Source organism: Rattus rattus, chromosome 1 (genome assembly GCF_011064425.1).
Source record: "Rattus rattus isolate New Zealand chromosome 1, Rrattus_CSIRO_v1, whole genome shotgun sequence".
NCBI lineage: Eukaryota > Metazoa > Chordata > Mammalia > Rodentia > Muridae > Rattus > Rattus rattus.
In genome coordinates, this window is record NC_046154.1 from 51,426,997 (window position 1) to 51,447,873 (window position 20,877).

General features: G+C 37.0%; 1 protein-coding gene across 10 annotated transcripts in view; it reads right to left on the reverse strand.

Annotated features, from left to right (window-relative positions):
- Mier1 (MIER1 transcriptional regulator) overlaps positions 1-20,877 on the reverse strand; it is a 52,339-nt gene that overhangs the window by 11,850 nt on the left and 19,612 nt on the right. For all 10 annotated transcript variants that reach the window (XM_032901388.1, XM_032901379.1, XM_032901371.1 and 7 more), the window contains 7 exons: positions 14,661-14,822; positions 13,930-14,062; positions 13,291-13,355; positions 11,235-11,307; positions 6,297-6,448; positions 5,517-5,598; positions 4,035-4,129 (listed from right to left, as the gene is read on the reverse strand). In XM_032901388.1, coding sequence (XP_032757279.1) covers positions 4,035-4,129; positions 5,517-5,598; positions 6,297-6,448; positions 11,235-11,307; positions 13,291-13,355; positions 13,930-14,062; positions 14,661-14,822 — 762 coding nt within the window. The remainder of the gene's footprint in view (positions 1-4,034; positions 4,130-5,516; positions 5,599-6,296; positions 6,449-11,234; positions 11,308-13,290; positions 13,356-13,929; positions 14,063-14,660; positions 14,823-20,877) is intronic.

Sequence of the window (20,877 nt, forward strand, 5' to 3'; positions counted from 1 at the left end):
ACACTTCTTGACAGGCATGTAAACTAGTAAAACTAAAATGGAGATCAGTATGGAGATTCCACACAAAACCAAAACCTGAGCTACAATGTGACCCACCTACATCATTCCCACTTACATACCCAAGTCAGCACATCACAGAGCTACCGGAATATCCATGTTTACTGTTACACTATTCCTCCTAACAGCCAAGAAATGGAATGAGCCTAACTGCCCATGGATATAAAATATAAATGGATATAAAAAATGCACACACACAATGCAATTTTCTTCAACTATCGAGAAGAATAAAATGAAATTACAACATTGTCAAGAATATGGAAGTCTTATGCTAACCAAATAAGCCAGACTAAAAAGGAAAATAGTGTTTTCTTACATTTAAAAATAGTGTTTTCTTACATATAAAAATCTAGATGTAAATTTGTGTATGTGTAACCAGCTCAGAAGTCACCAGCATGCATATGACATGAAAGCAAAGAGGGTACTACCTGAAAGGACGAATGTGAGGTGTCGACGGAAGAACAGAGTATAATATGTGTATAAAAAAGGCACCAAGAACGAAACCCAAAAGTTCAAAAGAAAACAAACAAACATCACCCAATGAGGTATTACGGGACATGTTTGTTGTAATCCCAGCACTTGGGAGGTGGAAGCAGGAGGATGAGGAGTTCAAGGTCATTCCTATCCATGTTCATTCTTAGCTAGTTTGAGGCCATTCTAGGTCATATAAGACTCTTGTCTTAGAAACAGAGACAAAACAAAAATCCAAAACAGAATAAGCAACTGATCAACGGACAAAAAATCCTTCCAAAAATCAAATATCAAGTCATCATCCTCACCACCACCACCACCACCACCACCACGACCAGTGGGAGGGATAATGAACAGTACAGACAGTTCTCATAGGAACAAATACAAAATACAAATACAAATATAAAAGATCCCTTTATTAGTCCAACAACAATCTAGACTCATTGGCTTCCCAAAATGTTTTAAACTATGCCAGGGAAGAGAAACTGTTACACTAGTACTTAAGTTTTGTATATTAAGACACTACTGTGGTATGCAAATGACTGGCTTCCTAAACATCTGAAACTCATGATCAACAAATAGCGCTGCTAAAAAATCTCCATTGCAGAGACTAAGCCACTACCCAAAGAGTACACAAGGATGGGTTGGGGATTTAGCTCAGTGGTAGAGCGCTTGCCTAGGAAGCGCAAGGCCCTGGGTTCGGTCCCCAGCTCCGAAAAACAGAACCAAAAAAAAAAAAAGAGTACACAAGGACAGACCCTTGGCTCCAGCTGCATATGTAGCAGAGGATGGCCTTGTTGGGCACCAGTGGAAGGGGAAGCCCTTGGTCCTGCCAAGGTTGGACCTCCAGTGTAGGGGATTGTTGGGGGGGAGTAAGGGGGATGGATTGGCTGGGGAACACCCTTATAGAATGGGAGGGGGAGGGGTTAGGAAACTGGGAAAGGGAATAACATTTGAAATGTAAATAAGAAATACCCAATTTAAAAAAATAATGAAAAAAGAAAAAAATCTCCATTGCTACTGCCTTAGAGAGTTGGTAAAGTTGAGTTGGTAAAGTTGATGTGTAAGAATAAAATATGTTTCAAAGAGAAATGGAACATACAGTAGCACTCTGGAAACAAGGTGGTTAAGAGTTTTAGTCTACAAATTTCTTATCTTGACAAAAACATTTTTTGGCACTGATTTTATCTGTTGATAACACCCTTTTTTATCTAACATAGATTTTTTTTTTTTTTATCCCCTTTCTTTCCCTCTGCTTAAACTTAATAAAAGTTGCAAAGCAGTAAGGGCTGGAGAAAGGGCATTTAGTGCGTATCTAAAGGTCCCAGTTTCTAGCACCCACATGGTGGCTCAGTCCAGTTTTAGAAGAGCTAATGCTTTCTTCTGACCTCCTTGGGCACCAGGAACATATCTGGCACAAATACAGGTAAAACACTAATCAATATACATGAAGAAAATACTTTCAATGTTTTGCTTCCTAATGAATGATTTCAAGCAAGTCAGTTGTAATTTACTAAAAGCAAAAGCCAAGATATCTATCTTGAGAGTATGCTGTTACCACAATATAAAATCTTCATGAAATAAGCCCACTAAAACAGAAGAATGATTCCAAGTATAAAAAGAACAACTTGGTATTTTCACATGGGACCCTCAGAAAATTACTCTCCTAACTTTACTCACTAAACTACTAAAGACAGCATGTAGCATATGGTAGATGACTCTTCAGCACTGAAACCCGACTCAAACATTTATAAAAAAAAAAAAAAAAAAAAAAAAAAATCAAAAATTCAAAGTTATAGTCTTAATAAAGCACACAATAAAAATCTGGCTCATGATTCCAAGTGAGCTAGTAAGTATTTCAAGTCACACCAAGGGGGGAGGAGGGGTTTCCTTTGTACTTTCAGTTACGTTCCAGAGGTGCCCTAGAGAGGTGATCCAGCACAGCTTGGTAGTAATTTGCATGCAAGGAATACTAGAAAAATAAAATGCACTTTTCAACCTGGAAAAATGAATTTTAGAACAAATTCAGGAAAATGCAGTCAGTCACTAACATAACACAACTCTTTCCCAAGGTGCTGAATGCACTGGATTTGGACACACTGGGTGCCACCCTTTGGACACTAAACACTCAAAGTTTAAACACTGAAAGTTTCTCTTTCATCACAGATGTTTTTCTTTTGTTAAAGATGTAGATATTTTTGACCTCTCTCTCTCTCTCTCTCTCTCTCCCTCCCTCCCTCCCTCCCTCTCTGTGTGTGTGTGTGTGTGTGTGTGTGTGTGCGCGCGCGCGCGCGCGCGCGCGCAAGTGCCAGTCGAAGCTAAAGGTGTAAGATCCTCTGACCTAGAATTACAGGTGGTTGTGAGTCACCCAACACGAGTGCTGGGTATTAAATGTGGGCCTTCTACAAAAGTAGCATTGGTTCTTAACTGGTGGGTGATTCACTAGCAATGCCGGATGTACCCTTCCACATTCATGGATAAATAAATACAATAAAAAACTTTTAAAAATAATTAAATGCTCAAATCTTCAAGTTACTATGGACTTCTTTAGGATATATACTGTGTGACTATTATTTATATATATATTTATATATGGATATTAATCCATCATGTTAAGCCTGCTGTGATTGATGCCTCTGGAAAATATCACTTAAAGAATATGAGTAAAGACCAATTAGGACTTAGGTAACTGTAAACAAAATATTTTAATTGTGGTAAGTAAAATGGTTCAGCAGGTAAAGGTGCTTGTCATCAAGACTGACACTTTGAGTCCAATCCCAAGGTCCTTCCTACCTGAGGAAAGGAGAGACTCAAGAGTTGTCCTTTGACTTACACACTACAGCACACAAATATATCACACAAATATTTTTACTGCAAATTTGATGTTAAGGACATTTTACAATTTCAAAATTACTTTAAGGAGGAGTTTGCAACTGATGGCTGCTGGAAGAGAAAAAATGTTTTCTTCAATGAGTGACAGGTTAACTGACACTCAGAACCATGCTCCACATCCAGGAAGAGACAGGCTGAGATGCCACTGCCATGTGTGCATCTGTATGTATATGTGTACTTAAAAGAAGGAAGCAACATAAAGATGGTTGGATAGGATATTGAGGGGTTAGAGGAAAAGAATATGATTAAAAATATATTGTATGAAATCTCAAAAGAATGAATAAAAACATTATTATTTTAAAAATGTAGACAGATCTCTTATCACAGATAACAGAAAGAAGGCCATAATAACTGCACTGCATACACAATCTGAGAAGTTGACTAAAAGACTTATAAATGAATTCAATTCTTAAATACTTACAGTTATCATGCCTTGAAAAGTCACCTGGCAAATATGTCAGGCAGCATAAGTATTCTTATTTGAATTAGTTGTAAATAAAAAGATTATAGTATTGATTACATAAACTTTAACACTAGGAAACAGCAAGCTAAGATAATTTAGGTTATTAAACTAAATTTCTTTTTGTAAAAAGAAGGCATAAATCTTTACTTACTTTATTAGCCTGAATCAGATGAAAATCTTTCCCATAGGCCTTTAGCCCTTGTTCAAAATTTCTACATTCTTCCTCTGTCCACACAGATAATTCCTCTGGCAAAAATGAGGGGATAAGAGCAAATTAATATAATTAATATACAAAGAGGAAACTGAAAGCAAAAGTGTAAAATGTAGATGAAGGGAGTATCTTAATCTTGAATGCTAATACTGCCATTGCAAATGATAGTGGTACAAATTCCTGATTTAATAAAAATTGGAACAATTTGGTCCTAAATTCTCCAATCTCAAATTTGGACTACCTGTTCCTTCTTCCCTGTTGAGACAAGGTCGTGCTGTAGCTCCAGCCAGGCCTCCAATCTGTGATGCTTCTACTGCATGCCGCCTCTTATAGATCTCCTCAGTTCTTCTTAGCCCAACTGACATTAGCCACCTTTCCATTCCTTCAATTTTGTAAGTTCTTTCTGACTTTGGACTCTATATGGAATTATGTTCTGCCCCTTCTTCACCCTCTTTTAGGAGCATAATTGGTACCAGTAAAAATACTTTGTTCTCAAAATTTCCCCTCAAATACTCTCCTTAGCTAGGTTATGCCCAACTACAATGCTTTAACAATACTCTCCAACTCTCCTCTGAGGATCAACACCTATTTTTTCAGCTTGCCCTCTAGGTTGTCAGGCACTATGACAGCTGAGTCTTAAATGGTTAGGTTTTCAGAGATTAAAGAGCCTTCAGATTGATTCCAAGTAAATAAGTAATCCATTACTGTCCTGTCTACAGATACATACACAGTACTTTTAGTGCAGTGGACTAGAAGTTAAACTTAAGAGTAAAAAAGCAAAAATGTGGGTTTCAACTATAGCTTTATTGCTTATGAATTACACTTGCTTCAGCCACAATACTTTGGCTTAGAGAGCTAAATCTCACAATTCCACTTAATACGTTTTTACCTGTATCTTTGTGTGTGTACGTGTATCCGGGTTATGTGCAGCATGGTGAGTTTAGGGAGGCCAGAAAACAACTTTATGGAACTAGTTCTTTCCTGCTTCCTCTGCATGGGTTCTAGCTATCCAAGTTGTTAGGTTCTAGTTATCCAATCCAAGTTGTTAGGCTTAAGGTACAACCATTTTTGCCCCCTGGGCCAGCTCACTAGTCCCAGACTCATAATTTTAAAGTTAGGCAGTAAGTGTTATAGTACTTAGCTCATGGGGCTATTATAAAGATCAAAGATAAAAATCTTTAAATATGTTTGGAAACCATAAGATATATACTCCAGACTTTCACTTAAATGCCCTGATTTTACGTAATAGAACAATTTTAATCCCATTCCCTATAATATTTTGAATGATACTTGCTCTGGAACTATCTACTAAATTCAGAAAGACTAGAACTAGTAAGCTGAAGACACATTCAGGAAAACTGAAAAGCCTAAAATGTAAAAATTTCTGCCAAGTCATACAACGAAAGGGTAGCATGTGCTTACCTCGAGCTGCTTTGACATTAAATCTCAGTCTTCTCAAGGCTTCTTCTGTATCAAAACTGCATTTAACCAATTCATATAAAGCCTAGAAAAATAAAGGTTTTTACCTAAGACTCAGAGGCTATGAACAATTCAGGCTGATGCATGTTTTTAAGAGCACAATTTTCTCAATCATATATTTGTTTCTATGCTTTCTGGATCAATTATAGTAAAAGCAATATACAAAGCATCAAGAAAAAAACTGCAGTCCTAACTTTATATGCCCTCTTGCTATGTGCAGTGGAGGGCATGTAACTCGCTGACCACAGTGACCCAGTAACTGAGACACTGACTTCACACAAAATGTTCTGTTTAAGCTGCAATTCTTTGGAGCCTTCTGGGATTCCTAATTATTTTAAACAAGTTGAGAAAGAAAACAAACCAACAACAGTTTTTTAAAACTGCTTATATTAGGTTCATGGAAGGTATTAATCTGACTAAGTACATAATGGTTATCTGAGATGCACGTGCCAACTCTATCAGAGTCACGGAGTCTCAGAGAGAGAATGGAAAGCAAAACAAACTCCAAAAGAAAACTTTTAAAAACCTGACAAAAAGTATACTTAGGCAAAGAAAGGTTTCTGTTTCTTGGAGCTGAAGTTACATCACTGGTGTAAGCACACTAAGGGTAGGTCCTGTGCTAATTCCAAACTTCAGAGAAAAGTTCAGGTGGACAGAACAGCCACACTAAATGCCGACAGTCCTTTATGAGGACACCCCAGTAGTTATTCCTTACTCACAGACCTGTTCATTGTCTTTTATATGAGATCCTTCAGGAATTGCTTCTACACCTTTCTCATCTCCTGTTCTTCTAGATGCATCCTTAAGAAAGACAATCACTTTATCTTCTGGTAAATATTCTGGATCCCACAGAAGCTGATCATCATTTTCATACACTAAATTAATAAAATAAATGTTAAAAAAACTACCCAAAATTAACATATTATTATTTATGTAGGACATTAGACATATCACTAAACAAATAACTCAGTCTTTTTAAAAATGACATTTATTTTCTCTGTATGTATTGTGTATGTGCCCCAGCACACATGGGAGGTCACCACACATGGGAAGTCAGAAGACTTGTGGGAGTCCCCCACATGTGTCCCCATGACCAGAGACAGTTTTCTTCTGTGTAGCCCTGACTGTCCTGCAACTTGCTTGGTAGATCAGTCTAGCCTCAAATTCACCTACCTCTGCTGGTTAAGGGCATATGCCACTACCACCCGGCGGGAGTCAGTTCTTAATATGTGGAGTTCAAGGATCAAACTCAGATCATCAGGTGTGGTGACAAGTGCTTTTACCCACAGAACTATCTTGCCAGCCCCAACTGTTTTTTTTTTTTTCTTTTTATGAGACAGGGTCTTGATATTGCATTCTAAATGCAATATCAAATGATATTGCCCCAAAATTATCATCTCCCTGCCTCAGCTTCCCAAGTGATGAAAGTCAGCTAGCTGGGCAGTGGCAGCACATGCCTTTATTCCCAGCACTGGGGAGACAGTTAGATCAATGAATTAGGGGTGGTTCAGGATAGCCAGGTCTACACAGAGAAATCCTGCCTCAACTGCCCCCCACCCAAAAAGTAAAGCCTAAATCTCAGCAAAATTAAAAAAATAAAAACAGTATACAACCTGAGACAGGGCCTTATGAGTCTAAATGACAGACACACGATGAAACCCAGAAGTCTCAGCCTAAAATGGAATCAGTACCTCAAGTGGGGCACTGAAGGAGCAAGACAAGTACTGCCAGAGTGAGTTCCAAGCCTGGTTAAGTCCCAGAGTGACCTGGGTTAGAAAGAGGCCTGCTGGGTCTACTAAAAAGGACATGAGGACATGTGAACTAGAAAATTAGAAGGGACTGGAAAGGCAAATAGAAAGTGAAATAAAACCAAAACTTTCAGAGAAGTTTGCACGGGAGGGGGAGATATGACAGTGTCAGCATAGCAGAATGGAAATCTAGTTGAACAAAGCTTATAAGTCCTTTGTTTTTAAAGACAAGAAACAAATATTTAAATTTGAACAGAAAGAAAAATCACTTGATAGAGACACAGGATGACTATCAAAATACCTTGTGTAATAAAGAGGAATTAGCAGCTAATTGAGCATCTCTTCTATGCTGGGCAGTGATTCAATTGTTTCACATATACTACCTTCTTCCTCCATTTTCACACACATACTTTAAAATCCACCATTTCCTGGTACTCTCAATATATACTCTCTTCTTAAAAGACAATATATAGAGAAATGTCCTTCTTTTCTAACTGCTAGCATAATAAAGGCCAAAAACTGAAATACGCTGACTGCCTTGATGAGTGAATTTGGACAGAGTACTAGTTTCTGTTTTCCGTTCTGCAAAGGGAACGGATTCCTCATTACTTATGTTTAAAAGGCTGTCTCATGTCTTAAAGAGTAAGTGAAGGGGTAGGTGTCTGAATCCCCAGGTTCTCCAAACTATATAACCTAGAAGACATTTTTGGAATCACTGACAATATTCTGTAAATCCTTAAACTGGGAAGAGGGCCATCACCAGGTGGCGCCACATGGTGAGTTAGCCTCCTGTAAGGCTGGTCAACAGCCAGCTCTGATTATTTCAGGATAACACAATGCCCTTTAGACAGCTACACTAGAATCAGTAATGAGCGTGAGCTGAGAGTAACTGGAGCCTCTCTAAATCCACACTGCATAGGCAATATGCACACAATCGCAGATATGTGACAAACATCAAACATTGGGCATTAAGGATAGCGAGATGGAATAGCAGACTGTAAAATGAATCCTCTGTACTTACAGGCTCTACATCTGTGTACTTAATTAACGACAGCATGAAAACACTCAGGAAAAAAGTTTGTGTCTGCACTGACCACATAACTGTCCTTTGTTATTATTCCTTAAGAAACAATTTGATTCACAGAGCATTTACATTATACAATAACCAAGAGATGACTTAAATCATATGAGAGAGGATGTCCACAGGCTGCATTCAAATTCCAAGTCACATAAGAGACTTGAGTATTTGTGTTTTGGTGTCCATGGGCCAAAGCAGTCAGCTACCAGACAGCAAGACATGTGTACTTTGTCAAGCATCAATTATAACTCATATAAAACTATAAACAAATGTAAATGAAGGTATAATCAAGGATATTTTTGTAACCAAAATAAATGCAGGTTTCATAGAGAAATGCCTAGTGAGTCCAGTAAAGCCAAATTTAAGGACAGACATACATCTGTCGTCCTTCTGAAGTCATTGTGGGGGAAGGGGGTATCTTTCATCACTGAAAAGAACTCTGATCCATCTCTACAAGGACATCAGAACCAGGCATGGTGGCACGCACCTGTTTTCTACTTGGGAGCTTCAAGCAGGAAAATAGCAAGTTCCAGGTCAGCCCAGACAACAGATCAAGATGTGTCTCAGCACTCGGGTTTTACAACAGGAATGCACCAGTCAGAAATATCTTTTTGCAAACTTTTTTTTAAACAGTATCTTGTGTAATAATGATATTTGCTTTATGTTCTCAGGGTACACTACAAAGAAATAGATCTCACATTTTGCTCACATTATTTGCCCTCCCCTCAAAATGGGAACTTCTGAAACTTCAAGTTAAGGCAAGGGTCCTGAACAGCAGCAGCCTGCCTCCTGACTTCTTCAGACAATGTCACTTTCCTGCGTCCTGTCTGGTCTCCCTAATCTACCAAGTATACTTAATCTCTCAAGTAAAAACCAGACACGGCAGCACACATATTTGATCCCAGCACTTGTGGGACTGAGGCAAGCCAGGAACACAGATTGAACCCCTAAGAAATCCAATCTCAAAAAGAAAAAAGCAGAAATAAAAAAGCTTCTCATCAAATTTACACCTTACTGCAAATAAATTATACATGAATGATTTCTAAAATCATGAAAATATTAAGCCAGAATAGACATTTTTTTTTTTTTGAGATAGGATTCCTTTGTGTAGCTCTGTGGACCAGGCTGGACTTTAACTCACAGAGATCCACCCATCTCTGCCTCCCAAGGGTTAGAATTAAAGGTATAGAAATCACAATTTATTTACTATGTATTTGACTATAGATATTAAAAGGTCAAGTACAAGAAGAGATAATCCTTTAATCATGATACCAAACTATCATGTTTTCCTTTCATCTACTGAAAGGCTCGTCGTGTGCTAGGGAGTGAACCCACTAAGGCTTTGTGTATGGTATGTACACCATACACCAAGTGTTTACCACTAAGCCACACTCTCAGCCCTTAATATGAAACTTTCAAAATATAGGCATTATTTTCATAGCAAAAAAATTTAAGACATCTAGTAAAATGGAACAAAAATTTACCTTTCAGTTTCCTACTAATAGAAGAGAGGAACTCAGCTGTGATTATAGCCTGCTATTGTATAGAGACAGTACTAAAACTTCAATTATATACAGAAGACAACAGACCATTCATTCTTTTGCACACAATCATATGGAATATACAGAATTCCAGCATAGAACAAAGTGAATCCTCTTTGGTGCCATCAATGGTTCTATGTGTTACAGGAGCTAAGCTAGACAAACTTGCTAAAGGCAAGGGCCAGTGATATTAAAACAGTTGGCTACAAAATTAATAGCCTGTGATATATCCTACTTCTCACCTCCTGTAGTCAGGAGAGCAGGCATATATTTAAAAGAAAGTATCTAGTGGAAATGGTAAAATGAGAATAAACATCAAAACCTCAACTCTAAGGTGCTCTGTGTAAAGCTGTAATGTTAAGAAAATGAAAACGAAGTGCACTCTTGGCTTCATGGCTTCAAGTCACACTGTACTACATATGAACTCATTCAGGACACATATGCCTTCTTTCTATAACCCACCTAAAAAAGAGGTAGGTGCTCTTAAAAAAAAACCCAAAAGAAAACAGAAAAATCAAAATCCTCATTTACTTTACATTATTAGATGTTGACTGGCCTTAGGACTTTGATGTAAATGCTTAAAAAGAACTGCAAAATTTAAATATACAAATAGTATTATTTCCCAATGATTTTAAGACACAAATAACAAAACATTCCTTTTTAGTAGTACTGAGTTTTAGAAGCAAATAAGCAACCACTTATCAGTTGGTTTTCAAACTGGTAGTTAAAAAGTTATAAAGGCTAGAAACTACCAAGTTTGGAACATTTAAAATACAGAATAACATGTTTATAAAAGAGATATATGGCTGGACATGTTAGGGCACACACCTTCAGAATTTACTTGTTTTTTGTTTTATTTATACAGAGAAAACTGGAAACATGGTAAGCAGTATGACTAATATAACAGCTTCTTTTATATATAAGCCATTAAGAGTTATTTAGTAGGCTGTCATGTTCTTATCACATTTTGTATGTTAATTAACAGATCAGGGCTGGGGATATGTCTCAATGGGTATAGTGTCTGCTGTACAAGCCTGAAAACGCAGGTCTGGATGCCCAACAGCATCTGTAATCTAGACACTAGGGGTAGAAACAGAGATGTTCACTGTCCATCCAGCATAGCAAAATAAATCCTGTGTCTCAAGATGAAGAGTCAACTGAGGAAGGAACCCAACCTTGACCTCTGGCCTCCACATAAGCACAAACAGATGTTGTGTATCTGTACACAAACCCACACCATCCCCTCAGGATAAGTCCATCACTTCAAAAGTTCATGTATTTAACTTTAACTCACCTTTTTCATTTTCTTTGTATCTACAAACGCCAACTGGAATCTCAGCTTGAAACATGGAGCCTACCATGATTTCCTATTTCAAACATAAAAAAAAAGATATGGTGATATACATCTAATGTTCATGTCTAGCTTCAGTATCTTCTTGGGTAAACTGACTCTGGTCTCTGTCATAAAAACATTACTACCTCATGGTAGTATTGTGAGGATGAATGAGTTAATAATAGCCAGGGGCTTATATATGATTGGATAGGAAATAATGATGATAATGATATACTAAAAATTACTAAGTGAATTTTGCTTAATTAAAATAATAAAAAATAGCCTAACAATCAGAAAAGTCAACTTTGGGTATTTTTCAGAACATCTACACTTAAAATAACTGCACCAGCAGTATCAGTACCACTAGGACATTTTTAGAAATTGAAGTCTTCAGGTTTCTACTCATAGTGAGTAGAAACTCTAGTGATAGAGCTCACTGCTTAACACAGGCAATTTTAAATTACACTTAAGTCTGAGCTTTAAGATAAGGGGATAAAACTATAAAGGTCTGTAAGAAGTTTGGCAGGAACTAAGCACACTCACTTCCAAACCAAGTCTTTGTTTTAGAGGTTAGTGCTTGACTTTCTTTAAAAAAGGTTTGAAACTGGCTCTCAAGAAAGTCAACTGGAAATCACCAATGAGATGTCTCATGACATGGGGATCATAACTGATGAACCTGACACTTCAAAGTGAAAAATGACACATCACAGGTATAAACATGCTGCAGGAAGTTTAGATCACTCCAGGGGTTTGAGAGCTTTCTCTCTGCTGCTGTTGCCACCTCTCTGTCAACAGCACCTTATTCTACCTACTGTAGCTTCAGACATGCCCAACATGACAAATCCAGTGATCTATTACAGAGAAAACCAGATTTTCAGTATTCAAGAAAGACGGCCACATACAACAAACTTCTTCTATGTGGTTATTTCAGAACTGACATTAAATAGTATTTTCTGCTGCCAATCCCTGTGCCTCTTTTTACTTTATTCTACCTGTACTTCTTCTAAGGAGACCCAAATAGCCATATTCCTTACGTCTTAACACAGAATAGATAATTATTCCCTATGGATCTTATATGGAATCCCCTTCAGATAATCATCTACACTGTATACTCTGGCACCTCCCCAGATGGGAAAGAACTGCACACAGTAGAAAAGGAAGTGCAGAAGGTAATAACTCAGTCTCTGATGACTCATTACAGCTCCTTCTCATATAAGAAAACATCGTAGTCAAAGTTGCTCTGTGATGGCTGCTATGTTCCAACAGGAACAAATACACGTGCAGGCAAAATACCCAGACAGAAAATAGCAAAACAAAACCCGAAAAAAAAAAATGGGAAAAACAAACAAAACAAAACAAAAACAAACAAACCCACAACAAACTCAAATGGTGTTTTTTTTTTTTTAAAGAGGACAGATCAGGCAATCATCTCTTGTTAAGGAAAACATCCTTCTATAGAAATGATTTGCTCTAACCAAACCATAGTGTGTACTATGATTTCCTAAGAGGTTCAACTCCTATGCAACATCGTAAAATTAAATTCTACAATTTAACTGTTTGGTTAATTAAATAATGCTATGTAACATTTTAAGGTAAAAAAACCTAATGTCAAGTTTATTTCAGAAGCTAGTTTTTTATTTGTAGAGCAGCCCATATAAAACACCAACACTGTATTCAGTCATACTGAGCTTTCTTTAATAAGCAACGTGGAGTGGGAAACTGCGATCTTAAACACTAAAAGGTCACATTTTAACAAGGCAACAAAATTCTAGTTCTGTATTACTTCAGGACTAGGTTAGAAATTTGGATTTCTAATATATGTGTGAATATCAATACACTCAGCAAAACTCCATTCTACCCACACATTCTGTGAAAAGATAAATGCATTTCTTAGTTGGATATAATAATGAAGAACTTAAACCAACATTTACATACTGTTTAAATGTCACAATAAGGCTAATACATTAAATTCATTAATATATATGATTTATTAAAAAGTTAAGTTTTGGGAAAATACCTTTTTCCAGTCTTCTGAGGGAATATAATCTTCATCTTCTTCAGATTCTTCTTCTATTTCACTATCTAGAATACATAAGAAAATGATACTATAAAATAGACACTTATTCTGTCCATACTGATATTATCTTTGCATTTTTATACCTATCACCAAATATTTAGATATGTCAAAAGGTCGGCTAAATTGGGTCAAGAGATTTAAAATCAAGTAATAAACAAGGACTGAGACAAAACAGTATTTTCCAAAGAATGTTTCTTTGGGAATTTTGTAGCAAAACTTTGGTGGAAGATCACGTCTGGATACATTTTAAAAACCATTATTCTCCCCAATTTCTATTTTATCCATGCTGGGCAAGTTGTTGCTTGGTTACACTCAAATGAGGATGATTTACAGGGCTGGCTGGTTGCTTGTATGAAACGAGGCCTAGTGCCCCAAGCCTGTAATTCCAGCACTTGGGTGGTAGACAGGAGATCAGAAATTCAAGGTCATCCTCAGCTACCTAAGGCACCTACTAGAGTCTGATCCTTGGAAAGCAATTTCAGAATCAGTGAATTCAAATAGCAATAGAACCACATTGGAAGTTTAAGTAATACAGAAGAGTGGAAATTACATTCTAACTTTAGCAATAATAATACATACTTGTATCAAAATATTTACATCGACGTGGGCGGATTATTTCCTGAGCATCTTGGGAAGTAACAGACTGTGAGGGATCATCATTGGAAGACTGAGTTTCATCCTCCTGACCCGATGAATCCTTTATATTCTCTTCCTATAGAATAAAAAAAGTATTTACAGTGTAAAGAATGCTTTGCAGCCCAGTAGTCAAGTTGTGTCTCAGCTGTAACTGTAAGATTATGATGAGCACACTAACTGTAATGTGACTCTCTGGCATGGGACTTATAAACTAAAGTCCTAGGCATTTATAGAGTTAGGTGCTAAGGGCGCTCAGCGGTGCTAATTTCTTAGTTTTGATAAAGACAAAGTTACAGCAGGTGTTAACATTAGGGAAAGCAATGTGACCCTCATATATCTAAAGTGAATTTTAAAAACTGAATACAGAGCTGACAGTCAGCCTGTATTATTTAAAAGTAACAACATTTTTTTTTTTCTTAAGTTGGGACTATTTAGACAAAGCAAAAAAAAAAAAATCTGAAAGGACATAGATCAAATTTATCTCAAAGATGCGGATCATAAGGAATTCTCAATTTTTCTATCACCCTTTTCTGTATTTTTATTTTTAAGACTTAATCTTCCTGTGAAAATTATATTTAGAGTTTAGTGCTCTCTGTGCTTCACTAATCCAACAGACCCGGGGAAATAAATGTTCTGCATGTAAGACAGAACCTACTGAATGTGCACTAACTTACTTTATTTTCCCCACTACAGCCACTGTTGTCATCATTGTCCGCATCTTCATCATCTTCACCTTCCTCCTCCTCCTCCTCTTCCTCCTCCTCTTCTTCAGGTAACCGAACAGTGTTGCCATAACCATAGAGGCTGAGAAGCTCGTCGATTGGCATGTCGCCTTCCTAAATACACCAAAACACATCAATTTCTGAGATCAGTGATTTAGGATTTCCATGCTAGGATTTATAAATCTGTACAGTACTAAATTGACACTTGTTTTCTTTGGAGTATATGTGTGTTATGTCTAGTATGTTCGAAAATTTCAAATTATGAAAAGGAGAAATGAAAACCCATTCTTTTATTTCTATAAACTGACCACTTCTAATTGGTCCATATATCATTGTCAATAGACTGAAATCAATTACAATTTTTGCAATTATTTGGTCCATGTACCACAGTCAGTTAGCCCTTATATATGGATTACTATGAACAGTATCCTAAATCATTTGGGACAAAGAAGAGTAATTAGAAAACAGCATGTCATCTAATTCTGTATGTCCAGAAAGGGAGGTTAAATCCCTGCTCAGATGAAGCACACTGAAGGAACAGACATTATACACAAAATGATACAAAGTCATCCATACTTTTCTAAAGTAATCTTCATTTACATGTAAGTCATGCCAGCATTGATATCTACAAAACTATTACAGTAACTATCACATAAATAAGAAAACATGGGCACATACATTAAAGAGTTTCTTTATGAACACACACACACACACACACACACACAGACTGCAGTAGAATATAGTCAGATTTTCATCATCTAACTCTAAGGTTGATAATCTTACTAGTGTATCTTAGGGTCTCAGTCAGGACCTTCTTCAATCCCTCCAAAAGACATACCCACTGTGAAGAAAATGAAGAATAGCCTTATTTGGAAAAATAAAACCAGTTTTCTGCAGAAAGCAGTTACTAATCAAGTGATATCAAGCATCATGAAAAATAAATTCTGATTATAAAAGAAAAAAAATCAAAGTTTAACCCAAATTATCTGAACATATACATACAAACACAAAGACATACATGTCAGTTTAGAACCTAGAGAACTGGTGCTCTTTAAGTAAGATAATATATTTTTTATCATGTACTTTACTGATCAATAGATAGCTAGCTCACATATCAAACACATTTCTGCAGGGGAATATATATATACACAAAAACACACATTGCAATGTGTAACATAAGTTGGTAACATAAAATTAATCTCCCATCATTAGAATTCATGCAGGGGTGTATACGTGTGTTTAGGGAATTTATTGCTCGTGCAGAGGACCTGGATTCAGTTCTCAGCACCTAAACTGGGTAGCTCACAACTGCCTATGACTCCAGTTCCAAGGGATGTGACACCCCTGACCTTCCTGGGCACCTCACCCACATGCACACCCTGACACACAGACACACAGACATAGACACACACACCCCACCACCACCCAAATTTTTAAAAACAAAACAAATCTAGTAATTATAATCTGTAAATTCCTCATAGGAAGAAAAGGCCATTTGATATTTATACTGTACACTGTAAATCAACCTGTGAGCATTTTGGAAGAGAGCTTGGTTCTGAAAGGTCTAATAACTTGTAGATGCCATGGTCTGACAAGCAAATGCTGCACCGAGCATGGCATCACTGTGCCACATGAAATAACTGACAGTCACACTGTGCTAATTTAAATGTATAACCAAAACCATACTTAAGGTATTGAAGGAATTGGCAAATGGACATCTAAGCTGTACCAAGGACACTGAAAATGGAGATTAGGAGTCAGTACTTACACAGAACAGAACTTCAAAACCAATACAGAGAAACAGTAAAAAGAGGTTAGAAAAAGGAGACTCTTCATACACATTCAACAGCCTTCCCAGAGCACTTCCTAGTGGTCAAGCACCTGAGCTATGTGCTTTGATTTCACTTTTTCCAAGAATGAAGGTAGCCAAAAGCACTTAGTCTCCTTAGTTAGCTAATCTTACCAGATGGTATTGTTTGCTACTTTTTCATTCATATTAAGGGAGTAAATCAGAAATACAGCGCATGCTGTTTAAAGACTTTAACCCTTGGGCCTCCTAATTCCAGCTCCTGTAATTTTCCTTAAAATCACTGGGCAGCCCAAGTAAGAAGTAGGTCGAGCGACTGAAGTTATAACATTAATAAGAGAGCCACTAAAGCCATGTATGAGAGACACACTGAAAGAAACACTAACACAGCAGTTTACAACTATAACTCTTAACAGCTTTAAGAATTCATAAAGAGCTTGTTCTTTTTTAGTTCATTTTTTAGGACAATGGATGTTACTACTGAAGTGAGTATTAAGTGACAATTTAACAGAGCTTGTTTAAATGGCAATACTCTATTTTGAAATCATCTTCTGAATAGACCACAGTACTTAGTCCACTCGAGAACATATCGAACAACCCCCACTCAGGGTCCTGACTGTCAATCTGCCTTATTTAAAGAGATTAAAGTCAGCTTGAAAGTTTATCAATAGAACAGGATGTTGGTTTTACTCTAGAGTATCTTGGCCTAAAGTCTTAGGTGAGGAGTCTCTAATCTATTTTTAAAAACTTCCAAGTAAGGCTTCATCTATGAGTACAAAAGACCACTAATTTCACAAGTGTACGATAAGATAACCAGCGAATCAGCCTTTCCAGTGATTATAGCTGATATAGTGATTACAGTCCAGGAAATAAAGCTTAGACATTGTTTTTAAAAATCTTTCACTAACATGACAAATAGCTTACAAAAAGGTTAGATGACATATTAACTGTATAGAAGGGAATTTCACTCTGAAAAACAGAATAATTAAATCACAGACTGTTTTCTTCACTGTAGCATAGATAAGAAGTACAACTCAATTCATAAAATATTATTCCTCAAAAATCTCAAGTCACCTCCAATATTCTAAAGGAAGGGCAGAGGTGGGGTAAAAAGTGACCTCACCAATACCTGAAGGGGCTCAAGTAGAGAGGTCAGTGACAGAACTGGTACACAGTCATTTCAACAGATGAGAAACACTTAAGCATCAAAACTAAAAACATCTAACCCTCCTGATAAAAGCTTTCCATATTTACTATGCTTTCCATATTTACTATGCTTTCCCTAGTAAATGAAAACTATACCCTCTCCCATTATTATTCCAAAAATAAAGAGGTTATGGAAATATCCATAATACATTAATCACAGATTAAATTTAAAACAAAACAATGTTTTTAAATTTAATTTGTTACACTTAGATTTCTTAAATGACCATCTTTTGTCCAGGTCTGATCCTCGTGGTTACTGTCTGTGGTCAGCTTTACTCATCAGAACTATTCTTGGTTGTTCATTAGTATGCAACCTAAGCTAATAAATACTATTTCTTAGTTATAGTTTTCAGAATAACTAAGGAGAAAAGTACAAAAGTCTAAAACACATGAAAAACTTGAGTCAGTATCCAACACTACTCAGAGTGAGGGGAAAAAAAAGCTTGATGGCTGAAAAAAAAAAGAAAATGTTCACAGCCATAGTTTACTGAACGTAAGTGCCATGTTTCTGTATTGTATTTGATAAAATGTACAAGGAACATGACTCATAAAAGTTCAGATAGAATGTGGTGTAGGTCTACTACAATCAGCACCAGGGAGACCAGACAGGATGCATACCAGATAGGCCTTAGAGCAGAACTGTGGAGTTCTAGTCTGGACTCCACAGTTAGTACAGAGACAAGCTGGGGTGCAGAGCTGAGACCATGCCCCCCTACCACCACCAAAAGAAGATTAACAGGAAAACATGAATGCAAGTAGAATAGATAAGTTCCTACTAGTATTACACACTTTTTTGTCTTTCGGGAAAAGGTTTCACTATGTCTATACTGACCTGGACCTCACTTTGTAGCCTAAGCTGGTTTCCAATGCATGGTCTTTTCTACCTCAGCTTATAGGTTTCAGAGTTAAAAAGGTGTGCCGCTTAGAAGCCCATTTTTATTTGTAACTAGAGACAGTTTTAGAAGCAGACCCTCTCTGAGACGGCAGCCCACACTTTCCCAGCAATCTATCCTTGATGGGCTTTATTGGATTCCTCTAGTCTCTTAGCTAAAAGGTGAACACAATGCAGCTTCCTCTGAGGCTTTCAGAGCATTTTGCCAGCATTTTTCGTGGAGAACACATGGAAAAACAAACAAAATGAAGACATTAAACCTTGGGTCAAAGAACAGACTGACATGGGGGTGTGTGCGTGTGAGCGTGCGTGTGTGTGTGTGTGTGTGTGCGCGCGCGCATGTGATTCTAACAAGAGACTGGTAGACATCTGTGTATGTGGAGATAGGGTGGGAATGGGGGTGGTGCAGGTTAATAGCAGGTCAGGTAACGTTGAGTATCAATTGGACATCATTGTACTAGGGTCTATCGATCACCTATTTTAGAGGTAGTTTCATTATCAAAGTCTATATTCTACCAAGCATTAAGGGACTTCACTGAACTCACATTGAAGCACTGCATGAAGAAGCAGTGTTTCTTCCACCATCCAAGAGTAAGGACATAGAAAAAGGACAACAGAGAACAAAAGCTACAGGACACAGAGCACCTTCTCACAGCTGTGCATCAGCTTTCTCTGCGAAGAGCAGAAATGATACAACTGAGATTTAATTTATCACATGCCAGACACTGTGCCAAGTGCTTTACATTATCATCTTCATAAAGACGAAAGTTCAACAATGTCGATCAATTTATATGCTTATGAAATAGCAATTTTAAAAGTACATGCCCCATTCCCTAACTCACTGACTTGATTACTTACTTATATAATGCACATATATTTTCTTTCTTGAAATCTGACTTCAGGTTAAATGTTCATTATCCTGATGCAATCTGAGATAAGGGCTGAGTAGATAAGACTATGAGGGATAAAGACAGACACATAAATAAAAAAGATGGACATTACAGTGTGTATTAGGAAATAGGTGTGTAAACACTCTAAAAGTAAGTGGGGCAGTTCTATCTGTGTAAGCTAACTGGACACTGGCTAGGAGAGTTCAGACAAGTGACACAATGAGAGCCAGAGGACACCTGTTACTCCAAGGTGAAGACTATGCAGTCGCTGAGTGCACTCTAGTGAAAGCCTTGGTCCCTAGGTTTAGACTATGCAGTCACTGAGTGCACTCTAGTGAACAGCCTTGATCCCTAGGTTTTAGAGCTGAACCGGAAACGTGACCAATGCTTTAACTTGTACATTAAGCATAGATTTTGTTAGATTTCCTTTTACAATGCATTTAAATATATAGATGTAGTTGACAGTACTCTGACTTCTGACTATAGTACTAGAATTGTGCTCATGCTTGGTCTCTTGAATTTTAACAGAGTACTGGAAAGGGTTAAATTTTGCTACTGGTAATTCACAGCAAACAAACACTTTATACACTTTATGTGAATAACTTTAACATTCCTATTAATATTACAATAAATTCTAATCATTTCACTAACGTTATTAGAATACTTAAATGTGTTGGGGATTTAGCTCAGGGGTAGAGCACTTGCCTAGCAAGCGCAAGGCCCTGGGTTCGGTCCCCAGCTCCAAGAAAAAGAAAAAAGAAAAAAAAAAAAGAATACTTAAATGTAAGACTTACATAACATCTTTTATACTGATGGTACACAGCTATGACTGTATACATCAAAGCTCGTTATCAACAATTCTCACTGAAAAATTTAGAATTCAAGTTGAATGAAATTAAAACTACCATCCAAGGATTCGACTATTTGAATAGCTATCTTTAACTTATTCAGTTGATTTTGATCTGAAAGAACTCAAACAGATGAAAGTGCAATTTGTTGAATTTACTGCTTATTTGTGAATGAATTAACTGTGAAGCTTGTTCATAATTACATTAAAACAACAACAAACAAACAAGACAGACTTCAAATGAAAGCTCAAAATGAATCCCACCCCCACCGCTGTCTTGCTTCTATATAAGCAAATGAGTAATCAGGAAGACAAACTGGTTTACTTCTTAAAAGATATTGGTTTGGTTCATGGCTATAAAGCTTTTAACTACATGAAACCTAACACACTGTTTACCCTCAGGTTATGAAAGTTCTAGATATGGAGCTACTGAAACCTCAGACTTGGTTCTATGTGGAAGTCAGGAGATTCTGAGGTGTAAAACTGCTGGAGATGAAAAAATAGGATTAGTTCTATTCTCTTTTTCT